At 42.8% G+C, this 25895-nt stretch overlaps 1 protein-coding gene across 8 annotated transcripts in view; it reads right to left on the minus strand.

The window, feature by feature from the left end:
• Positions 1–25895, minus strand: part of LOC115203965 (microtubule-associated serine/threonine-protein kinase 1) — a 181889-nt gene that overhangs the window by 17782 nt on the left and 138212 nt on the right. For 6 of the 8 annotated variants that reach the window (XM_029769091.1, XM_029769095.1, XM_029769097.1 and 3 more), the window contains 14 exons: positions 18491–18579; positions 13859–13928; positions 12026–12104; positions 10717–10874; positions 10438–10513; positions 9667–9876; positions 9008–9109; positions 8517–8649; positions 6287–6348; positions 6106–6197; positions 5538–5746; positions 5174–5312; positions 2561–2693; positions 2122–2287 (listed from right to left, as the gene is read on the minus strand). In XM_029769091.1, coding sequence (XP_029624951.1) covers positions 2122–2287; positions 2561–2693; positions 5174–5312; positions 5538–5746; positions 6106–6197; positions 6287–6348; positions 8517–8649; positions 9008–9109; positions 9667–9876; positions 10438–10513; positions 10717–10874; positions 12026–12104; positions 13859–13928; positions 18491–18579 — 1718 coding nt within the window. Of the gene's footprint in view, positions 1–2121; positions 2288–2560; positions 2694–5173; positions 5313–5537; positions 5747–6105; positions 6198–6286; positions 6349–8516; positions 8650–9007; positions 9110–9666; positions 9877–10437; positions 10514–10716; positions 10875–12025; positions 12105–13858; positions 13929–18490; positions 18580–18757; positions 19038–25895 lie in introns of those variants that run through there. The other 2 variants (XM_029769098.1, XM_029769092.1) reach the window with 2 other exon arrangements.

A 25895-nucleotide genomic window follows, 5' to 3' on the forward strand; every position in this document is an offset into this window, starting at 1 on the left:
GTTTTGCATGCAGGCCAAAGAGTTACATTTTTGTCTCATCAGACCACAAAATCTTTTGCCTTATGCTCTCTCTCACACGTTCCTTTTTGCAAACTCCAGGCGTGTCATGTGCCCTTTTTCTCAGGGTTGACTTCCGTCTGGACACTCTCCCATAAAGCCCAGATTGGTGAAGTGCTGTAGAGACTGTTGTCCTTCTGGCAGGTTCTCCCATCTCAGCCAAGGAACTCTGTAGCTCTGTCAGATTGGTCATTGGGTTCTTGGTCACCTCCCTGAACAAGGTCCTTCTTGCCCGTTTGGTCGGGGTCGGGGTAGAGTCTGGGTAGTTCCATATCTTTTCCATTCTTCAATGACCACTGTGGTCTTGGAAACTTTCAACACTCTAAAAATTGTTGTATACCCTTCCCCAGATATATGCAGTGGTGTAAAGTACTTAAGTAAAAAATACTTTAAAGTACTACTGTACTTAAGTCGGTTTTTTGGGGTATCTGTACTTTACGTTTTATATTTTTTCCAACTTACTTTACTACATTCCTAAAGAAAATAATTTACTTTTTACTCCATACATTTTCCCTGACACCGAAAAGTACACGTTACATTTTGACAGGAAAATGGTTGAATTCACACACTTATCAAGAAAACATCCCTGGTCATCCCTACCCTACTGGCGGAATAACTAAACACAAATGCTTTGTTTGTAAATTATGTCCGCGTGTTGGTATGTGCCCCTGGATATCAGTCAATAAAAAGAGAAAAAAATTAAATTGTGCCGTCTGGTTTGCTTAATATAAGGAATTTGAAATGGTTTATACTTTTACTTTTGATACTTAAGTACATTTTAGCAATTCCATTTACTTTTGATACTTAAGTATATTTAAAACCAAGTACTTTTAGACTTTAACTCAAGTAGTATTTTACTGGGTGACTTTCACTTTTACTTGAGTCATTGTCAATTAAGGTATCTTTTCTTTTACTCCAGTATGCCAATTGAGTACTTTTTCCACCACTGGATATATGCTCATCACAATTCTGTTTTGGACAGTTCCTTGGACTTCATGGTATAGTTTCTGCTTTTACATGCACTGTCAACTGTGGGACATTATATAGACAGGTGTGTTTCTTTCTAAATCATGTCCAAAAAATGTAATTGGCCACAGGTGGACTCCAATCAAATTGTAGCGACATCTCAAGGATGATCAAAGGAAATTGGATGCACCTGAGCTCAATTTGGAGTGTCATAGCAAAGAGTGGGAATACTTATGTAAATGAAATATTTCATTTTCAATAATTTAGCAAAAATGTCTAAAAACATCTCACTTCATCATTATGGGGTACTGTGTATATATTTATGTTAAGTAAAAAAAAGCAATTTAATTCAATTTGAATTCAGTCTGTAACACAATAAAATGTAAAATAAGTCAAGGGGTATGACTATTTTCTGAAGGTACTGTATGTGATCAAAACATCTGTGTGTTTTCCAGTTTTGTGTGTGTATCTCCATGTGTCTGTGTGTTCATGTGTGTTTGACAAGTGTAGCCTGTTCGCGAAAGTTGAAAAATAGCAGCATACGCCACACCAGTATAGACTGCACCATTCCACGGATGTCTCTTTGGCGCCATTTCGCTCCCATTTTCATCAAATTTGGGAGTGAAGCATGAATATGCATGGTGGCCCTCAGGCCTGAGCAGCGTGGCATTCAGCTGTGTGTTCAGAGCCCTTTAATTAACACTGCGTCCCTCTGGCCTGCCATGATGGAGAGCACACCAAATCTGTCATGGCACCACATTCATTAACATAGGATAGAGGGAACACTTGGGTTCTCTGTAAAAACTATCATAAAGTTATCAAAAACTTTAAAAAAAATGTATGTCTCGTGTCAAGCTGAATCCACACCCCCACACACCATCTGTTTTGTGCATTACATGCCTTAATCCCAAATGAATCGGAAAGATTGGCACCATCTAATCCCATACTGAATAATTAGATATTACCATTAAGGCCTGCATATTTTTGTCCTACTTAGTTATGCATTGATGTCAATGTTAAGTGCAAATTCGACTTCATTGGAACTTAGGATTCGCCCCATAAGTCAAATCAAAAGGAGAGAAGAGAGTTAAGACTGACCGCTGATGACCTGCCCAAACAGTTCTTCTGGTGTGTCTCCAAAGAAGGGTACGCAGCCGACCAGGAACTCATAGAGGATGATGCCCATAGCCCACCAGTCCACAGGCTTCCCATAGCCCTGTCTCAGGATCACCTCTGGAGCAATGTACTCTGGGGTCCCACACACCTGCAGACACAGACAGAAGGCAACAGGTATAGGCACATCATAATAGTACTATGTTTTGGTGAAAGGTTGAGGCTGGACATTGTCACATTGGAAAAAGAATAACCTGAAAGCTGTTGGTATCCAATTTCTGAACACTTTGAACCGTGTTCAGACTGGATACCATAGTTGTCATGTTCTCTCTGCTTTCTTGTTTTAATTATCAAAATAAATAAATTAGCAAGAAAGATTGGCTTATACAGTAGGTAGAATGTCAATCATCTCCACACAATGTACCTGTTTATCAGAGAACTCCCGTGCGTCCTTCTCTATGTGTCCCTCGTACAGGTTAGTGGTCATGTTCATCAGGCCCACCTTGGACAGCCCAAAGTCTGTCAACTTGATGTGGCCCATGGAGGTCACCAGCAGACTGGGGAAGGGAGAGAATGAGAGAAAACCATAACACGGATTCCAATGGCAGAAGATAGCGTCTGGCATTGTTGGAGCTCAGGAAACGTACTGTACCCTGCAATTACATCTGCAACCCTCTACATGTGACTATACAACTCTTTAATCTACAAAATCTCGCTCAATTGGCGCAATAACATCGATCACTCAAGTGACTGGCGATTTTAAAAAGGTTAAGATCATCAGTCAAAATACATGCTTCCATGCTCAGGTTACTAACACTGTTAAAATGGTCATTTTAAGGCACTGGAAAGAGGAGCAGTGACCCTTATTTGCAGAATGGCTCAAACTGTCAATGAACACTGTCAAACGTGATCTTTTTTTTGTAAATATAAAAGGAAAGATAAAGGAATATGAAAACAAATGGGCCAAGTTTGAAGTTGTCTTGGTGTGAATGAAAATGGGGGAAGATTTTATTTATAATATGTCAATAATAATCATGGTATTGATAGAAAATGATTTATACAAAACCAATATACCAATCAATAATATGTACATTTATACAAAAAATGTATACTGCTCAAAAAAATAAAGGGAACACTTAAACAACACAATGTAACTCCAAGTCAATCACACTTCTGTGAAATCAAACTGTCCACTTAGGAAGCAACACTGATTGACAATAAATTGTTGTGCAAATGGAATAGACAACAGGTGGAAATTATAGGCAATAAGCAAGACACCCCCAATAAAGGAGTGGTTCTGCAGGTGGAGACCACAGACCACTTCTCAGTTCCTATGCTTCCTGGCTGATGTTTTGGACACTTTTGAATGCTGGCGGTGCTTTCACTCTAGTGGTAGCATGAGACGGAGTCTACAACCCACACAAGTGGCTCAGGTAGTGCAGCTCATCCAGGATGGCTGTGGCAAGAAGGTTTGCTGTGTCTGTCAGCGTAGTGTCCAGAGCATGGAGGCGCTACCAGGAGACAGGCCAGTACATCAGGAGACGTGGAGGAGGCCGTAGGAGGGCAACAACCCAGCAGCAGGACCGCTACCTCCACCTTTGTGCAAGGAGGAGCACTGCCAGAGCCCTGCAAAATGACCTCCAGCAGGCCACAAATGTGCATGTGCCTGCTCAAACGGTCAGAAACAGACTCCATGAGGGTGGTATGAGGGCCTGACATCCACAGGTGGGGGTTGGTGCTTACAGCCCAACACCGTGCAGGACGTTTGGCATTTGCCAGAGAACACCAAGATTGGCAAATTCGCCACTGGCGCCCTGTGCTCTTCACAGATGAAAGCAGGTTCACACTGAGCACGTGACAGACGTGACAGAGTCTGGAGACGCCGTGGAGAACGTTCTGCTGCCTGCAACATCCTCCAGCATGACCGGTTTGGCGGTGGGTCAGTCATGGTGTGGGGTGGCATTTCTTTGGGGGACCGCACAGCCCTCCATGTGCTCGCCAGAGGTAGCCTGACTGCCATTAGGTACCGAGATGAGATCCTCAGACCCCTTGTGAGACCGTATGCTGGTGCGGTTGGCCCTGGGTTCCTCCTAATGCAAGACAATGCTAGACCTCATGTGGCTGGAGTGTGTCAGCTGTTCCTGCAAGAGGAAGGCATTGATGCTATGGACTGGCCCGCCCGTTCCCCAGACCTGAATCCAATTGAGCACATCTGGGACATCATGTCTCGCTCCACCCACCAACGCCACGTTGCACCACAGACTGTCCAGGAGTTGGCGGATGCTTTAGTCCAGGTCTGGGAGGAGATCTCTCAGGAGACCATCCGCCACCTCATCAGGAGCATGCCCAGGCGTTGTAGGGAGGTCATACAGGCACGTGGAGGCCACACACACTACTGAGCCTCATTTTGACTTGTTTTAAGGACATTACATCAAAGTTGGATCAGCCTGTAGTGTGGTTTTCCACTTTAATTTTGAGTGTGACTCCAAATCCAGACCTCCATGGGTTGATAAATTGGATTTCCATTGATTATTTTTGTGTGATTTTGTTATCAGCACATTCAACTATGTAAAGAAAAAAAGTATTTAATAAGATTATTTATTTCATTCAGATCTAGGATGTGTTGTTTAAGTGTTCCCTTTATTTTTTTGAGCAGTGTACATAATAAAAAATTGCTGGCCACTTTATTATGACTAACTTTACCATTTCAGAATATTAATGACCTATTTATTTCTTGTTCTTTAAATTTCGTTGCATCCCTCCCATATACGCAACATCTGTATTTCAACTTCTTGTTAGGATTAAATTGTGATATGCAAAGAAAAGTCTAGAAATGTGACAAAATAGGAGGAGCGGGAACAATGTGTGTTTACATGTGGTGTTTTATTTGTCGTTGCTTGGTTAGTGTGACATGTTGGAAAGAAGATATTAATAAAAAAAATCACCAGTCAGCACTAACAGATCTGAGACCAGGCTATATCTATCTACCTTCTCAGTGACATTAGCTGCCTTTAATATAGAGATATTAGAGACTGACTTGTCTGGTTTGAGATCCCTGTGGACGATGCCATAGTTGTGGAGGTACTCCAGAGCCAGGACCGTCTCAGCAAAGTACATCCTGGCCATGTCCACAGGCAGGGGGCCCATGTTCTTCAGCAGGTTGGCACAGTCACCTCCTAATGGCACACAGAGACAGATACTTGGTTTATTGAGTTCATTCTGACATTGAAATATACTACAATGAAGTACATTCAACATATGTTTAATTATTAATGATTAATCCCAACCCGAAAAGTGCATTTGGTAAAGAATAGGGATGGACATTAACATGAACCAGGCTTTCTGTCTTCCACTGTTTTGGGTCCGTAAATTTAAAAATTAAATAAGAAAAGGCTAGCTACCTTCCACATACTCCATGACCATGCAGAGGTGTCGTCGCGTCTGGAAGGAGCAGTACATGGAGACCACGAAGGGGTTCTCAGCGAAGGTCAGGATGTCTCTCTCCACGAAGGCCTGCTGGATCTGGTTCCTCAGCATCAGGTTCTGTTTGTTGATCTTCTTCATGGCAAAACGCTGCTTGGTCTCCTTATGGCGCACCAGATACACAGCCCTGTCAGAGAGAGAGCGAGAGGAGACAATATGTCCGACAAAGTAGCAAAGGCTAAGTTAAATCAACCATACATTACTCTGTCAGACAGAGAATGACACGGTTAGTCATAAACGTGGTAAAGATGGCTTGAAATCACACATTCATAGCTCTGTAGGAGAGGGAATACATGATGTAAGTGCCGCGGTATATACTTATTTGTGGTTTAGGAACAGAAAAGGACAGGGCCATGAATTGAAGGCTGAAGTACAAAATGTGAGTAAATCTAAATCACATATCCAATTCAAATCCTAAATAACAACTGAAACAGATTTGGATTCCATCATAACCGTCCTGACTAACACCAGAGAGGTTTCTCTCACCCGTAGGCTCCGTTGCTGATGAGTTTGGTCATCTCAAAGTCCATCTCGCAGGGCTTTCGTCGGGATCGTAGGGCCGCGCTCAGACTCTGGGACTGGGAGGACGAGAGTAGAAAAACTTTATTCTACTGAAATACATCAAACCTGTAATTAAAAACTTGAGGAAAATATACTGAATACTCACAGAGTCATCTGTCTCTGGTGTTTCAGCTATCCCACTGTCATAACTGGTCATCTGAGCAATTTCTGTAGGAGAGAGAGAGAAAGAACATGTCAGCATTTCATTCGACTTTGCAATTTCAGCATTTTCACCTTCAAACACCAAACAGTGACCTTTAAATCCAGATGTCTTATATATATATATATACACACCTCAACATTTAGTCAAAGCCTATAGGGAGTTGACATTACTGTATATTAACACACTTTCTTTTTTTGGCAGTTAAGAAAGAGCAATCTGTTGACTTTGTCCACTTAATAAGCTGAGTCTGAGAATTCCTAAATGAGAGGAAATGAGGTGGAAACCAGAAGTGGCAGCAACACATGTCGGACATCCATTAAGAAAACCACAACTCCAGAACACTCAAGTGTATGTGTGTGCGTTCGTGTTTTGCATATGTGTGTTCGTATATACATGCACGTGTGTATGCATCCCTTCCCATCAGTGATGTATGAACAGCAGGAGGTAGCGAATCAGGAGGGGGGTCGTTCGGTCGTCCCCACAGAGACCCTAAACCCATTTCCAATGCCACTTAACATCTGTCCCTGCCTAGAAGGCTGCTTCCAGCACTCCAGGCTACTGGGCAAGGAAAACACACGGGATAAGCCCAGGGGAAATGAGTGGAGAGACATTGGCAAATGAGGACGGAGGTTAGTGAGCCAGTCTGTGTGTAGAACTGTTTCAGCTCTATAGGGAGACCATTCGTTTCTAATTAGTCAGAATGAACGTTGGGGTTTAAATTGAGAAAGAGAGAGAGTCATTAGGATGGCAGTCTGTTCGGTACAGGACACATGTTACTCTACATCACCTTTGTCTTACATTGGTGTTTAATACTAGCCTTACAGGTTATATTAGCCTTGCAAAAAATATTTACTGTAACGCTGATGCAATATTTTGGTCATTGTGGATACTGAAATGGTAGCTAGTACTTCTAGTACTAGTTCTTTCGTAGTAGTTATACTGCAGTAATACAAGTCATTCTTCTCTAAAAACTAAAAAGATGTTCTGCTCCAGCAATGCTTCCAAAACGTTAAAGACCCCAATATCCACAACATAATTACGATTTTTTTTAATTCATCATAGTATTTTATCACAGTACATTACAGAGTGAGTTTTACGAGGAACAGAACGTGCAAGTTAATACAAATGCTAAATTACTTTTCTCAAAATGTAGGCTTTAGTGTTCTGATGAAGCTGGATGGGGTTAACTAGATTCTGTGTCAGGATCAAACTTTTATCATAGAATTATATTTGTCATATTTTCATCAGGTCATCAATGTAGCTGGGACTTCGAGAACACAAAGCATGACAAGTGATTGGATGATCCACAATACAATGGCTGCGTTACGATTCTCTACCTTTCTCCAGAAGATTACACTCGTTCAATCCCCCTCATGCATTTAAAAATCATTGGATTGGTACAAGCATGGCTGGAGGGAGTTTCCACCATATTCCTCACTCCATTCCTTTTAAATCCATGAGGGGGTACACTTCGGGAAAAGGGTGAAGAATTGGAATGTACATCTTGATTACTTCCTTTATCAATGCAGCCCACCACTGGAATGAGTTCACAGCCCTTGCAGCTTTCATCAGAAAGCACTCTTTTCATTTCTGAACGTGTGATGTTTGGCTGCACCTCCACTAACTTTGGTTTAGGCCAGGGCTCTCCAACCGTGTTCCTGGAGAACTATCCTCATGTCGGTTTTCGCTCCAACCCAAGATGTAATTAACCTGATTCAGCTTATTAACCAGCTAATTATTAATCAATTGCGCTAGATTAGAGTTGGAGTGAAAACCTACAGGACAGTAGTTCTCCAGGAACAGGGTTGGAGTTAAAACCTACAGGACAGTAGTTCTCCAGGAACAGGGTTGGAGTTAAAACCTACAGGACGGTAGTTCTCCAGGAACAGGGTTGGAGTTAAAACCTACAGGACGGTAGTTCTCCAGGAACAGGGTTGAAGTTAAAACCTACAGGACGGTAGTTCTCCAGGAACAGGTTTGGAGTTAAAACCTACAGGACGGTAGTTCTCCAGGAACAGGGTTGAAGTTAAAACCTACAGGACGGTAGTTCTCCAGGAACAGGTTTGGAGTTAAAACCTACAGGACAGCAGTTCTCCAGGAACAGGGTTGGAGAGCCCTAGTTTAGGCACGGTCTACCTACTCCCTAAAAGGTCAAAAGTCAAACTTGACGTACCTTCCAGGGGGTCCCGTGTGAGACCCAGCTGGCTGATGATGTAGCGGGGGATGTCAGTCTTGATGCCCTGGCCCTCTTTGGCGTGACCCTCGGCAGCCTCCAACAGATGGTAGAACTCCTCTGGATCAAACTCCTGAGGAGAGGACAACAGAGGGACACGGGTTTCACTTCTGGAACTCTTAGTTTTAAGTTCCAATGGGCATCATCTGTGTGCTGTTGGCTTTTCTCTGGTTTGATGGTGATGTTATTGTGACAATGAGGACTAGCAGGAGCAAGAGGAGGATGGATTGCATCTATATGGCTTGTCACCACCAGAAAGAACTCGTACTTAGTATTAGGACTCAGTGGTTTGCCTAGTCACACCACACGGTCAGGAAAAACTTCTGTCCCTTGGAAAAACTCCTGTCCCTTGTTGCCGTTTAATTTGTGCAATATGTGAAGTCATGGCCATGCGCTTGGTCGCTAGTTAGGGACAATTAGGCGAGACATACCAGGCATTCCAGGAGGCGCGCCGGCCTGGCGATGACGATGAGGATCTTCTTTACCAGCTCTTTGATGAAGTTCACCTCCTGGCTCTCCGACCGGGACGTAGACTATAGATACAGAGAACAGAACACACTCGTTCAACATTTCACACGGACCTGTGAGCTGCTCAGTGCTCGGGACTGTAAGCACCATTAAGTGAAAGGGAGGGAGTATAATAGGAAGCAGGCATGAGGGGAGAGGACGTTGAGAAATACAAAACATCTATAAACAAGTTATTAATAGTTACAGATTACAAATAGTGCTACGAAAATGACTGAATACCAGAAGTAAGGGAGCACTGTAAACCAAATTATTTTGGTGAAAGAATCCGTTTGATAGTTTCAAAGTCCTGTGCAGTAATGTGCACCGACATCGTACTTACAGTGTACTTATTAGTACGGTAAAAGGTTGATGTCTTTTAAAGTGGCTGCTAAAGTTAACCAGTGATATCCCCCATGGATAGCAGGTGGCACCACACTCTACACTACCCTTTACACTTTCCTCATCTCCTTTCCTTCATTATTACAGATTTTGTATTGTAGAGTAGAGGACACAAGGGGAAAAAAAACTTTTCATTACATTCATTATTATTACACTATTGAGATGTACCCAAAATGTCACCCACCTCCTGGAAGAGCCTCTCCAGCTTGTCGGTGAGCTCACAAAAGTAGCGTGATGTGATGTGGCCCAGGCGGCTCTTCTCCAGGCAGTCGCGGACCAGCTCAATGATCTGGTGGTGGGCGAAACCCAGCACGCCGTCTGCCAGCGGCAACACGCTCTCCGGGGAGCTGGTCCGGATGATCTCCTGGATCCTCTCCTCCATCTGGGCTGTGGCCTGGAGAGACACAGAGGGGTGCAAAGGGTTAGAAGTAGAGAATGTGTTGACAGAGGGTGAAAATGTTCAAAGGTAGAAAAAAAAACTGTGGGTGAAAAAGACCAACTCTCAGCAACAACAGTTAAGACATTAGCATTTTGTTTTGATAACAAATAAACATGGTTAATGCTAGAATCCTTAGATGCTACATCCATTTTTGGACTTATAAATGAATGATATATACCCATTGATTCTTGAATAATATAACTTATGCGCGTAGTTCAACTGTCATACACCATTAGAACCCCAAATATAAGATTGAAAACAAGGTAAACAAGGTAAATGTAAACAAACACTGTATATCCTCAAAACATGGTTAAAACTATACATTTGATATTATGGAAGGTCCATCCTTGCATTCATAGCTCTGTCTATGAATTTGAGAGTAGTTACATTTCTTCAGCCCCATCCCTTAGCGTTTTTAGCGAAACAGGAGGGGAGTTCAATTTGTTATTGTTTCAATTAAGGATTCTAGCTTGAAGGCAATACGACACTATAGATCTAACTCAGTTGGCTCCTCACCTTAGGAAAGCGTTCCTTGTAGACATGATTCATCATAATAATCTCATGATCACAACAGGATGGGGATCTTCCAGGGCTGCAAACACATAGAAATACAAAGGAATGATCAGTAATTATATTACAACACATATCTTACAGCGCAAATACATTGATATAGTTCGAATCAAATCTCGTTTGAAAACTTTTCACATAAAAGTACTTAAAAGGAGGATACTTTTCAGCGACCGTTATCCCTGGCATCTATAAAGGTGTGCGACCTTGCCAGGCCTTTGTACGTACCTGAGACTGCGCGAGCGGGGTCGCATGGGCGCGGTCCCCCTCCGTCGGTCGTCCCCGGCGATGCTCTCGGTGCAGAAGTGCTTGGAGAGGAAGTGCAGCTCGTCCGGCGTGGGCTGAAAGGGCAGCTGGTGAAGCTTCTCCTGTGATGAACAGGACGACTGGAAATGAAATGAATATACATTGAACGAGAAAAGATAAAAAGAAGAACGAGAGGCTAACGCTTTGATTGACGTCGTTGCACAAGAGAATGGCAGTTACCAGGAGAGTGCTTTTTCTGTGCTTTTTCTGACTGCTGTGTCCGTTTGATTGGGCACATGCTCATTACGGTACCTATTCCCTTTTACGGTGTCTTGAAAACGAAGGACTGAAACGTATGGGTGTTGAAATGGTTGTGACGGTACATGAAAGCTAACAAATGACTGTGAACTTTCCCTTTTCTTCTCAACACATTGTTCTGAAATAAAATCCAAAAAGGATTCATCTTCAAGTGAGCTGCAAAGACCCTTAGCAACCAGATGTGTAAACATAGCCTGGACAAACACAGTCGCCAGTCTTAATCCTTCTCTATAGTAAATTCTCCAACAGTAATCCTCACCAGCCTCCAACAAAACATCAAGTATTTATCAACTCTAAATGAATGTCCTCATAAAACATGGCCGTAAACAAACAACCCATTACTTTGTGTGTGGAGGCGTGCTTACTTGGCTTGTGTGTGTGGTCAATCCTGCGTGTGAGTGTGACGCATAGGTTTCAGAGTTGACCATTTCCTGCCTGTGTGATTTGACTTTGTCAGTAAACAGATCAGAGGTGTGGGTGGCTATGTGCGTGTGTTTGTATATGTGTGTAAGAGTGCGTGTTTGTGTGTGGGGCATAGCTGTTGGCTTTGTGTCAGGGCCATGTTTACTCCCCCCAAAAAATCTGCTGGCCCTAAACACATTTCTGGTGGTATGAGTCAACCTGGGAGACACTAGCAGGAGTATCTGTTCACCCCTCATCTAACTTCCAATAGCCTACAGTAAAACACCAGTCATTGAAGAACAGACTAGAGGCAGTCTATCAAATTATCATTTCACATTGAAACATCTTTATTCAAATTAATTCTACCATTTCCAGTGATTTGGTATCTGTATTTTTGGGGGGCGGGATGGAAACGGTTTTCCATCGGTATACTGTATGTGAAGGGGTTTAGGTTTAACAACCTATTTGGCATTGCTTTTAAAAACAAATTATCTAGCTAACACATGTAATAACTCATTGAGTTGATTCTTAAGTGTTTGCAGCAAAGTGAGTGGTAAGGTATGGTACGTACAGAGACAGTGGAGCTGGGTGTATTGGTGCCATAGCCAGAGGAGGGCAGAGATGCCAAAGACCAGCGTCGTCCATCAGTCCTTCTCAAACACACAGACAGACAGAGGTAGAAAGAGACAGACGTCACCATTAACTTCGAACCCATCCCTAAACCCATCCATTACTAATCAGGAATGAGAACTGTAGTTATGAACAATATATTACAATACCTACGAGTGATATTCAAAACAAGAATACTCAAATATCCAGGATTGTACATAACGTAACTGCCCTTATTTGACTGAGCTTATTCTTAAAAATGTCCAAAGTGAAATCTGCAAAGGCCTAAAAAGCAAAGGTTCTGGGTGACCTTTGAAAATATTCAGCTTTTTAATAGCCTACTGAAGCAGTGTCCGTGACCTCTGCTACCCGCAACAAACGCCTAGTAATAAGATGCCTTATTTTGCACTAACCAATAACACTGAACAAGAAACTCTCAAAGGAATAATACATGAAATTACATGTAGGGACAGAGAAACAAATCAAAAGGGATTTTTCATGATTCAGAAAGTATTCAGACCCCTTGACTTTTCCACATTTTGTTATTTTACAGCCTTATTCTAAAATGGACTAAAAAAAAATTTCCCCCCTCATCAATCTGCACACAATACCCCATAATGACAAAGCAAAAACAGTTTTAGACATTTTTGCAAATGTATAAATAAAAATAACTGAAATATCACATTTACATATGTATTCAGACCCTTTACTCTATGGAAAAGTCCTTCGACCTCATGGATGGTTTTTGCTCCGACATGGACTGTCAACTGTGGAACCTTATATAGACAGGTGTGTCGTTCCAAATCACGTCCAATCAATTGAATTTACCACAGGTGGACTCCAATCAAGTTGTAGAAACATCTCAAGGATGATCAATGGAAACATGATGCACCTGACCTCAATTTTGAGTCTCATAGCAAAGGGTCTGAATACTTATATAAATAAGGTATTTCTGTTTTTTATTTGTAATAAATTCGCAAAAATGTCTAAAAACTGTTTTGGGTTGTCATTATGGGGTATTGTGTATAGATTGATGAGTAATTTTTTATAAAAAAAAAAAACAATTTTAGAATAAGGCTGTAACAACAAAATGCTGAGAAAGTCAAGTGGTCTGAATACTCTCCGAAGGCACTGTATATACCAAAACTACCTCGTATCCGCGCATATCAACTCGGTACTGGTACTCCGTGTATATAGCCAAATTATCATTACTCATTGTGTATTTATTATTACGTGTTATTACTTTTCTATTATTCCTCTATTTTCTTTCTCTGCATTGTTGGGAAGGGCAAACTGAGGCCTAACATGACGTTACCTGCCTGGTCTGTGGCAAAGACTGTGAATCATAACAATAAAGAAAACTCCATTAAAATAAAATGTGTTGAATGAGGGTAGAACCAAAAAAATCTTTCAGGCTATTTGTGAAAGACTGAACCCTTGAACCTGCCTGTGATTTATATCTCTGTATAGAGAGCCAGTCAGAAGACAGTGAGATCCTGCCTTCGCTTCTCAAGAGAACCGTTAACTGTCTGCATCAGACTATAATAGCACCACAATTTGGTTTTGTTGGAAAAAAATAACTATAAACCGTTTCTATCAAGATTCATATTTCCTTTGTATCCCACATTTCTTATGCCATCTGTCAGATTATTACCGAGAGAAAGCAAAATTATGACTGAGTTGAAGTATGAATTACTTTCAGGAAATTGTTAAACAAAACAAAAAAAACACATTTTATTCCTGCAAGCATGCTAGTTGAGCAGAGGTACTGAAAGAATGTGCATTTCCTTATTACCTTCGTGCAAATGAGAAGTGGGCTGAGGCACTAGGAGAGAAGTTTCTGGGGCTGTCTTGAGGACTCGTTCCTGTTGTTCAGAGGAAAAGCAGAGAAACAAGGGAAGATTAGAAGTAAAAAAAGAAAACATTTCATAAACCTGAAATAAAAGCATTTGAAATGAATGAAGTTAATAATAATAATAATAAGCCTGGAGCATAGAATCAAACCTATACCAAATTGGGAGTTGGTCTAAGTACTGTGTCACATTGATATGAAAAACCATAGAAAGTCTAATAAACCAGCATAGATAAAATTACATTTTTTCATCAATTTACTCTTAGGTATTGTACTTTATACTGCATTTTAGATTTTATTGTGTTTCCTTGTCTCTTATCTGATGGAGCTTAATCTAGGAAGACTGAAAGTCTCTCAAATGGGACTGCTCTGCTTGAATCAGTAACTACATAATATTAACAATCTACATCGGCTTCGATTCATCAGGAGACACACGAGAAATGCCACACCATTTTTAAAAATGTAATTACAATAAAACGTTTACGTGCAATTGTCCCAACCAATGAATAATTCCATTTTTACCCCCCCCCCCAGGTGTCAGTCAAAAAGCAAAAAGAAGTGTGAAATTACCCATCTTTAAAAAAGGTCTTTGTAGACAGAGGAATATCTCAACAAAGACAATTTACTTAAATGGCAGCTGGTTCTCATGTGTTGTAAAAGCAGCACACACAAAATAGCTGAATATCAAACATCTGAAAGCTATGAGGCAGCAGCGTACAGTACTTTCAGCTCAAGGAGCTAGGGGAAGAATGGACTTCTGATTTGCTTTACAAATGTGCTAGTTGTAAGGCACCACAAATGCATGACAGGTACTGTACTCTAGAAATGCATGAAAGGTACACTACCTGCCTAGCATGCTGATTAAAACTAATTATAAAAAAATGTATGGATTGAATGTGGAATACAGACCTGTGGGCTACATGTGTACAGGGACAATACAATCTACTGTAAGAGTAGCCTATTGGCTAATACCGTATTCTAAATAGCTATGTAAATGAAATGGCGCTTACAAAACAGATAGTCTGGGTGAAGACATCTGGCTATAAAATACACATTTTCTGCCATCCATAAGGTGATAGTTATAGCCCTTAGCTAACATACGCGAATATTCGGGGTTTTGGGGTTTTATTGCAGACCTTAATGTCCCATAGTGGAGCCTGAAGCGTCCTCTACCAGGGCAGCCCTTCAAATTATCCCTCTATCCCCCTCTCTCTCTCCAACCCACCATCCATATGGACAGCATGCACTTATTACCCACAGCCTTACAGTTTTGTGGCTACTGCCTCAGGCTATTCAACACATCAAACTGCGGGGCTTACCCCAACGACAGCAATTAGGCTTTGTGTTCCCTCACCGATAAGGTTAAGAACCAACCATCGGTCCAACGTTAATTAGACATAATTAACTCTGTAGCCGAAGGGGGGAGTAAACAGTTAATTAACTAAGGCCAAAGATGTCCAACCCCTGTGACGAGTCTGACGATAGCAAAAGGGCTTTGCGGTACTGGGGAACAGAGAGAGGCTAGTGAGATGGTGATGAATGTCACCTGTTTAATTGTGGTGTAATTTAATCACATCTGATGAGCGTTAATAAATAATCACCAGAATGGGATAGAATACACCTGAGGAAAAGGAACACTTAACCCAATCCAGATGGAGGTCAAGTCCATTATTTGAGATTAATCCTGTATAATCAAATTCTAATAGCAATGTAGACACAGGATAATACAGATGAATTTTATGTGTTTAGTTAAAAGATATCGGGATTGCTTATTTAAACAGTAGCAGTCGTAATAGAGTATGCTGAGCAGACTTAATCTAAACCAAATACTGTTTATAATTCATACATAAAAAGCGTTCACTAACGATCCAGAATTCTTAATAGCTAAACTCAGCAAAAAAATAAACGTCCCTTTTTCAGGACCCTGTCTTTCAAAGATAATTCGTAAAAATCCAAATAACTTCACAGATCTTCATTGTAAAGGGTTTAAACACTGTTTCCCATGCTTGTTCAATGAACCATAAACAACTAATGAAAATGCACCTGGGGAATGGTCGTTAAGACACTAACAGCTTACAGACGGTAGGCAATTAAGGTCACAGTTATGAAAACTTAGGACACTAAAGAGGCCTTTCTACTGACTCAGAAAAACACAAAAAGAAAGATGCCCAGTGTCCCTGCTTATCTGCGTGAACGTGCCTTAGGCATGCTGCAAGCAGGCATGAGGACTGCAGATGTGGCCAGGGCAATAAATTGCAATGTCCGTACTGTGAGACGCCTAAGACAGCGCTACAGGGAGACAGGACGGACATCTGCTCTTCCTCGCATTGGCAGACCACGTTTAACAACACTTGCACAGGATCGGTACATCCGAGCATCACACCTGCAGGACAGGTACAGGATGGCAACAACTGTCCGAGTTGCAAAAGGAACGCACAATCCCTCCATCAGTGCTCAGACTGTCCACAATAGGCTGAGAGAGGCTGGACTGAGGGCTTGTAGGCCTGTTGTAAGGCAGGTCCTCACCAGACATCACCGGCAACAACGTTGCCTAGGGGCACAAACCAACCATTGTTGGACCAGACAGGACTGGCAAAAAGCGCTCTTCACTGACGAGTCGCAGTTTTGTCTCACCATGGGTTATGGTCGGATTCACGTGTATCGTTGAAGGAATGAGCGTTACACCGAGGCCTGTACTCTGGAGCGGGATCGATTTGGAGGTGGAGGGTCCGTCATGGTCTGGGGCGTTGTGTCACAGCATCATCGGACTGAGCTTGTTGTCATTGCAGGCAAACTCAACACTGTGCGTTACAGGGAAGATATCCTCCTCCCTCATGTGGTACCCTTCCTGCAGGCTCATCCTGACATGACCCTCCAGCATGACAATGCCACCAGCCAGACTGCTCGTGATTTCCTGCAAGACAGGAATGTCAGTGTCCTGCCATGGCCAGCGAAGAGCCCGGATCTCAATCCCATTGAGCACGTTTGGGATATGTTAGATCGGAGGGTGAGGGCTAGGGCCATTCCCCCCAGAAATGTCCGGGAACTTGCAGGTGCCTTGGTGGAAAAGTGGGGTAACATATCACAGCAAGAACTGGCAAATCTGATGCAGTCCATGAGGAGGAGATGCACTGCAGTGCTTAATGCAGCTGGTGGCCACACCAGATACTGACTGTTATTTTTGATTTTGACCCCCCCTTTGTTCAGGGACACATTATTCCATTTCTGTTAGTCACATGTCTGTGGAACTTGTTCAGTTTATGTCTCAGTTGTTGAATCTTGTCATGTTCATACAAATATTTACACATGTTAAGTTTGCTGAAAATAAACGTAGTTGACAGTGAGAAGACGTTTCTTTTTTTGCTGAGTTTATTTTACTGAAGAAAAGAGCAGTGAACAATATGTCAAAGTAAAATGCGTACTGTAGGCACACACTCCAGCTTTGCCAGCACCTAAATGCCAAAACGGTGACAACCACCGCAACTAACATGACAACTGGAAACAATGCTCTTACCAAATGTACATGTACCTGCGATACGTCTGTGCCAGCCAGTGAATTTCTCCCATAGTTCAGCACTGTCATTACCGTCACTACTTCTCACATAGTTCATCTTAAGGAATGAGCGCTCTAGCAAGGCAAGAATGTCTGACTACGCAAACAGAGGGCCGTTATCAGTGTTTGGCCGGTCAGGAAATAAAACACCCAGGCTGGAATAGATTAAGTCCACCCTCTCCTCCCTGTGCATTTCCTTCATGAGGCCCACCACTTCTTATTCATTACAATCACAATCCCTGCTGGTTCCATTGCCAGCGCTCCGATAGCACAGAGCACTCACCCTTTTTAACCATTGGCATCAGAGACTTGTCTTCGGCTGTACCACAAAAAGCCTATTTACTCAGTCTGCTTTTGCCTTATGTGCAACCCAACTATAATGTGCTGATTTATTATTTTTCACTACACTGACAGAATGTTTTTAAGTATGATTCTGAAATAATGCAGTTAGACTGCCTTCAGTTTACAGATTGGACCAAAGTAGCCTAGACTCACTTGGGTCTGGACACCAGGCTACAACCCAAATTTGACTAAAATAGTTGTACCATCAGAGAAATGTGCTGTATTTCGCATCATCTTACATTATTTTCAGATCCCATCCTCCTTTGAAATCAGTTTCAATGAAAGCATTTGCCAATATAATAAAAAATAATTGGAAAAGATTTCTTGCAGAAACAGCTAGTTTGTCACTTTTGTTGTAGAAGACAGGTTGCTAACATTTCAGACAGTGTGTTGTGGGAAAGGTCTACAGAGACAGCGAGACAGAGGAAGATCTTGTGGGTGGCTAATGAATCAGAAACAGATTGCACTCCTGAAGAGTGGCTTTTCCAGACTGCTTCTGCATTTACCCACAGACAATGGCCTTCATTCAGGGGTAGAACACTCTGGCCAACCAAAGCCTCTTTGCAAGCACAACAACATTAATTTAGTCTTTTACTCAATCGGGCACTTCACACACACCCATCAAAACAGATGCCTGTACTGTACAGTACAACAATTATTCACACATAGACGAGCCTTACCTGTATGCGATGAGAGGGGGGAGTGAGGTCGCGGAAGCGCCGAAGACTGACCACTTCCTATCAGGCTTTTTCTGTTGCTCGTCCTGCAGCTATGAAAACACAGACAGTAAGAGGTTAGACAGCTAAACTGGTGAGAAAGAGGCAACAAAGCCTCTTTGTCAGGCAGCAAGTCAGTCAGAGTGCTTTATTGTCTAAGTAAACATGCCAGATGTAATCATAGCTACTTAAGATGCACTTGACATTTCACTGCACTAATACATAACTCACATCCACAAAAATGACTTCCAGTACACACTGTAAAAGAAAAACATTAAAGACATGGAAACTCTTCAACACTTTTTTCCTCGTTCTTAGATTGATATAGGTTAGCACTTGGAGTATGATGAAGTTGCCCTAGATGCCATTTCCCCCCTAAGGGAAGGCTAGGGCTGGAGCAGAATAAGGTGACCCTACATCTGTGGGGAACTTCTACCTAGAGCTTTGCAAGTCCACATAACCCAATTCTAGAGGCCCAGATGTCTCCTATAGGTCAATGTGACCCACCAGATCTTCCCCTATAGGCCAATCTGCTACAGAAGGTACCACCAGATAATCTCCTATAGGCCAATGTGACCCACCATGGCTGCGTTAACACACGCAGCCCAATTCTGATATTTTTCCACTAATATATATTTTTCCACTAATGTATTTTGACCAATCACATCAGATCTTTTCACATCAGATCTTTTTCAATGCTGATCAAAAGAACAATTAGTGAGAAAAAAAATCATAATTGGGCTGCCTGTCTAAACTCAGCCCATGTCTCTCCTATAAACCAATGTGACCAACCAGATATCTCCTATAGGCCAATCCTGTCCTAGCAGGCCCCAACCAGCAGGATCCATTAAACATCATATAACCCCAAGCACTATATGACCAGGCAGTCTCAGCAACATGAGTAACGGATTCATAATGAAAAAAGTCCTCATTAGTGCCTCTGGTTAGTCGAAGATGGGCCTTGTCTGTGGATTATTAAACACTGCAGACCTGATTCTACACCCGGAGGAAGCTAAAAATACTGCACAGCTGGTAGTGAGCAAATTCAGTTAACAGTGACTTTCATGTAGAAAGAGGTAAGTGATGATTCTATTGGGGAAAGTCAATTTGCATATTCAGTGAACACACAAAATATAGGTCTAGTCAGGGCTGGCACAATTACCGTATACCTGTGTAACTGACGGTTATGGGTGAAGACAGTCATGAAAATAAAATAACCGTCATAACCATAAAAACTAACGATCAGCTGACTGAAGCCCAATTTCCATTCACCAATATGTGACTGCAGCTGGCTTCGCTAACGTTGCTAAGCTAGCAAGATGTTGAAGAATTTTATTCACCCTCACCATGCTGTAACTAACGTTAACCCATACTCCTGCCATTGCCAGCCAGAGCCATGTATTTATCTTGCTGACGTTAGCTACCTAAACGGTTAGCGTCATCGATAGCATAACAGGCTAGCTAGCTTAATTCCTATCTTGCTTGCTAGACAACAGGTTTGATATGTCGCTAGCTAGCTTTCAATACGACCGGGCCAGCTAAAATTCGTGCTAGCTTGTTTCGACTCTGATTTGCTAGCTAACGTTAGGTAGCTAGCTTTTGAGGGCTGATTGCTCTCATAAAAGTTTGTGTAGTGCAAAAATGAATGAATGATCCAGCTATGGTGGTAATTTGTGTCATGTCTGACTACTGCAGTACTGTTTGTCCATGTGCTAGCTAACAGCAACAAGCCCAGACGAGCTAGCTAAACGTTGTCAACATCCAGCAGTGATCGGGAGGCAGGACCGGCACATGACAGGAGGACTGTTTCCTGTTTCCGGTCACAACTTGCAGACTTGTTTACGCTGCTGTGCGTTTTTGTTGCCGTTTTTACTTTGCTACCTGACGGTTTTTACTTTTTCATTACCGTATATTTTTACTTTTTCCCTCACTCAACTTTTTTTTCATTCAACTTTCCTACCCCGGAGGTTTTATCTGGACATGGTTCGTCAGGACTTCAAACAGCCGAAGCTAAGTAACATTAACATGATGCCTTCTAATTGCAGTCGTTGTACTCATAATATACAGGAGAACGATCGCCTTACGGCAAGGATAGCTGTGCTGCAAGCCCAGCTTCAGACGCAATCGTTAGGCAAGGGTCATTTCAGTGTAGGAAAGGATGAAACAGCGTCTGTGCCACCAGCAAGTACAGATAGTAACGTTAGTATAAACCCCCTCGCACGGTCCCCGCAGCCGGACATCTTTCTCATGGCGTCTGGAGGGAAACGCTGTAGGAATGCTCAACCGGTGTCGCTTATTCAGCCGACAGAAACTTTCAACCGGTTCTCCCCGTTAAGCGAGTCGGAGGCCGAGCCTTCTCTGGTCTCTGCTCCTCCCGTTGTGGGGTCTGAGACGCCGACGGCTCCCACCATTAGCTCTGACAAATTGAAAACCCTAGTCATTGGCGACTCCATTACCCGCAGTATTAGACTTAAAACTAATCATCCAGCGATCATACACTGTTTACCAGGGGGCAGGGCTACCGACGTTAAGGCTAATCTAAAGACGGTGCTGGCTAAAGCTAAAACTGGCGAGTGTAGAGAGTATAGAGATATTGTTATCCACGTCGGCACCAACGATGTTAGGATGAAACAGTCAGAGGTCACCAAGCGCAACATAGCTTCAGCGTGTAAATCAGCTAGAAAGATGTGTCTGCATCGAGATGTGTCTGCATCGAGTCTCTGGCCCCCTCCCAGTTAGGGGGAGTGATGAGCTCTACAGCAGTCTCACAACTCAATCGCTGGATGAAAACTGTGTTCTGCCCCTCCCAAAAGATAGAATTTGTAGATATCTGGGACTCACCCACAAACAGGACCAAGCCTGGCCTGTTGAGGAGTGACGGACTCCATCCTAGCTGGAGGGGTGCTCTCATCTTATCTACGAACATAGACAGGGCTCTAACTCCTCTAGCTCCAGAATGAAATAGGGTGCAGGCCAGGCAGCAGGCTGTTAGCCAGCCTGCCAGCTTAGTGGAGTCTGCCATTAGCACAGTCAGCGTAGTCAGCTCAGCTTTCCCCATTGAGACCGTGTCTGTGCCTCGATCTAGGTTGGGCAAAATTAAAAATGGCGGTGTTCGCTTCAGTAATCTTACTAGTATAAAGACCTCCTCCATTCCTGCCATTATTGAAAGAGATTGTGATACTTCACATCTCAAAATTGGGTTACTTAATGTTAGATCCCTCACTTCCAAGGCAGTTATAGTCAATGAACTAATCACTGATCATAATCTTGATGTGATTGGCCTGACTGAAACATGGCTTAAGCCTGATGAATTTACTGTGTTAAATGAGGCCTCACCCCCTGGTTACACTAGTGACCATACCCCCCGTGCATCCGGCAAAGGCGGAGGTGTTGCTAACATTTACGATAGCAAATTTCAATTTACAAAAAAAAACAATGACGTTTTCGTCTTTTGAGCTTCTAGTCATGAAATCTATGCAGCCTACTCAATCACTTTTTATAGCTACTGTTTACAGGCCTCCTGGGCCATATGCAGTGTTCCTTACTGAGTTCCCTGAATTCCTATCGGATCTTGTAGTCATAGCAGATAATATTCTAATTTTTGGTGACTTTAACATTCACATGGAAAAGTCCACAGACCCACTCCAAAAGGCTTTCGGAGCCATCATCGACTCAGTGGGTTTTGTCCAACATGTCTCTGGACCTACTCACTGCCACAGTCATACTCTGGACCTAGTTTTGTCCCATGGAATAAATGTTGTGGATCTTAATGTTTTTCCTCATAATCCTGGATTATCGGACCACCATTTTATTGCGTTTACAATTGCAACAAATAATCTGCTCAGACCCCAACCAAGGAAGATTAAAAGTCGTGCTATAAATTCTCAGACAACCCAAAGATTCCTTGATGCCCTTCCAGACTCCCTCTGCCTACCCAAGGACGTCAGAGGACAAGAATCAGTTAACCACCTAACCGAGGAACTCAATTTAACCTTGCGCAATACCCTAGATGCAGTTGCACCCCTAAAAATTAAAAACATCTGTCATAAGAAACTAGCTCCCTGGTATACATAAAATACACGAGCTCTGAAGCAAGCTTCCAGAAAATTGGAACGGAAATGGCGCCACACTAAACTGGAAGTCTTCCGACTAGCTTGGAAAGACAGTACCGTGCAGTATCGAAGAGCCCTGACTGCTGCACGATCATCCTATTTTTCCAACTTAATTGAGGAAAATAAGAACAATCCGAAATTTCTTTTTGACACTGTCGCAAAGCTAACTAAAAAGCAGCATTCGCAAATGGAGGATGGCTTTCACTTCAGCAGTAATACATTTATGAACTTCTTTGAGGAAAAGATCATGATCATTAGAAAGCAAATTACGGACTCCTCTTTAAATCTGGGTATTCCTCCAGGGCTCCATTGTCCTGAGTCTGCACAACTCTGCCAGGACCTAGGATCAAGGGAGATACTAAAGTGTTTTAGTACTATATCTCTTGACATAATGATGAAAATAATCATGGCCTCCAAACCCTCAAGCTGCATACTGGACCCTATTCCAACTAAACTACTGAAAGAGCTGCTTCCTGTGCTTGGCCCTCCTATGTTGAACATAATAAACGGCTCTCTATCCACCGGATGTGTACCAAGCTCACTAAAAGTGGCAGTAATAAAGCCTCTCTTGAAAAAGCCGAATCTTGACCCAGAAATTATAAAAAACTATCGGCCTATATCAAATCTTCCATTCCTCTCAAGGAAAAAGTTGATGCGCAGCAACTCACTGCCTTCCTAAAGACAAACAATGTATACGAAACGCTTCAGTCTGGTTTTAGACCCCATCATAGCACTGAGACTGCACTTGTGAAGGTGGTAAATGACCTTTTAATGACGTCAGACCGAGGCTCTGCATCTGTCCTCATGCTCCTAGATCTTAGTGCCGCTTTTGATACCATCGATCACCACATTCTTTTGGAGATTGGAAACCCAAATTGGTCTACATGGACAAGTTCTGGCCTGGTTTAGATATTATCTGTCGGAAAGATATCAGTTTGTCTCTGTGAATGGTTCGTCCTCTGACAAATCAATTGTACATTTCGGTGTTCCTCAAGGTTCCGTTCTAGGACCACTATTGTTTTCACTATATATTTTACCTCTTGGGGATGTCATTCGAAAACATAATGTTAAATTTCACTGCTATGCGGACGACACACAGCTGTACATTTCAATGAAACATGGTGAAGCCCCAAAATTGCCCTCGCTAGAAGCCTGTGTTTCAGACATAAGGAAGTGGATGGCTGCAAATTTTCTACTTTTAAACTCGGACAAAACAGAGATGCTTGTCCTAGGTCCCAAGAAACAAAGAGATCTTCTGTTGAATCTGACAATTAATCTGGATGGTTGTACAGTCGTCTCAAATAAAACTGTGAAGGACCTCGGCGTTACTCTGGACCCTGATCTCTCTTTTGAAGAACATATCAAGACTGCTTCAAGGACAGCTTTTTTCCATCTACGTAACATTGCAAAAATCAGAAACTTTCTGTCCAAAAATGACGCAGAAAAATTAATCCATGCTTTTGTTACTTCTAGGCTCAACTACTGCAATGCTCTACTTTCCGGCTACCCGGATAAAGCACTAAACAAACTTCAGTTAGTGCTAAATACGGCTGCTAGAATCCTGACTAGAACCAAAAAATTTGATCATATTACTCCAGTGCTAGCCTCCCTACACTGGCTTCCTGTTAAGGCAAGGGCTGATTTCAAGGTTTTACTGCTAACCTACAAAGCATTACATGGGCTTGCTCCTACCTATCTTTCCGATTTGGTCCTGCCGTACATACCTACACGTACGCTACGGTCACAAGACGCAGGCCTCCTAATTGTCCCTAGAATTTCTAAGCAAACGGCTGGAGGTAGGGCTTTCTCCTATAGAGCTCCATTTTTATGGAATGGTCTGCCTACCCATGTGAGAGACGCAGACTCAGTCTCAACCTTTAAGTCTTTACTGAAGACTTATCTCTTCAGTAGGTCCTATGATTAAGTATAGTCTGGCCCAGGAGTGTGAAGGTGAACGGAAAGGCTGGAGCAACGAACCGCCCTTGCTGTCTCTGCCTTGTCGGTTCCCCTCTTCCCACTGGGATTCTCTGCCTCTAACCCTTTTACAGGGGCTGAGTCACTGACTTACTGGTGTTCTTCCATGCCGTCCATGGGAGGGGTGCGTCACTTGAGTAGGTTGAGCCACTGACGTGGTCTTCCTGTCTGGGTTGTGCCGTGGCAGAGATCTTTGTGGGCTATACTCGGCCTTGTCTTCGGACGGTAAGTTGGTGGTTGTAGATATCCCTCTAGTGGTGTGGGGGCTGTGCTTTGGCAAAGTGGGTGGGGTTATATCCTGCCTGTTTGGCCCTGTCCGGGGGTATCATCGGATGGGGCCACAGTGTCTTCTGATCCCTCCTGTCTCAGCCTCCAGTATTTATGCTGCAGTAGTTTATGTGTCGGGGGGCTAGGGTCAGTCTGTTACATCTGGAGTATTCTCTTGTCTTATCCGGTGTCCTGTGTGAATGTAAATATGCTCTCTCTAATTCTCTCTTCTCTCTTTCTTTCTTTCTTTCTCTCTCTCGGAGGACCTGAGCCCTAGGACCATGCCTCAGGACTACCTGGCATGATGACTCCTTGCTGTCCCCAGTCCACCTTGCCATGCTGCTGCTCCAGTTTCAACTGTTCTGCCTGCGGCTACGGAACTCTGACCTGTTCACCGGACGTGCTTGTTGCACCCTCGACAATTACTATGATTATTATTATTTGACCATGCTGGTCATTTACGAACATTTTAACATCTTGACCATGTTCTGTTATAATATCCACCCGGCACAGCCAGAAGAGGACTGGCCACCCCTCATAGCCTGGTTCCTCTCTAGGTTTCTTCCTAGGTTTTTGGCCTTTCTCAGGAGTTTTTCCTAGGGAGTTTTTCCCAGCCACCGTGCTTCTGTCACATGCATTGTTTGGGGTTTTAGGCTGGGTTTCTGTACAGCACTTTGAGATTTCAGCTGATGTACGAAGGGCTATATAAATAAATTTGATTTGATTTGATCAGCTTGGCGGTTGCATAGTAACGGTGTCACTAGACCGAACTGGCAGCAGCTGTCAAACGGCGCTAGCCCGGGTTTCCCTTGACCCAGTTCGAATTTGAGAATTACATTCCAGCCAGCTCAAATTTGGCCCAAATTTTAAGTGCCAGTGGAAACGGGGAGGATGAAAGGAGAAAATGTGTATGAAAATAAATATATATATTATATATTAAAAAAAATGTGTTTTTGTATTTTTTGCTGTTCAAACAGTTATTACTGTGACTGCCGCCAATTACGGTCACCCAAAAT

This window comes from Salmo trutta, chromosome 12 (genome assembly GCF_901001165.1).
Source record: "Salmo trutta chromosome 12, fSalTru1.1, whole genome shotgun sequence".
Lineage (NCBI taxonomy): Eukaryota > Metazoa > Chordata > Actinopteri > Salmoniformes > Salmonidae > Salmo > Salmo trutta.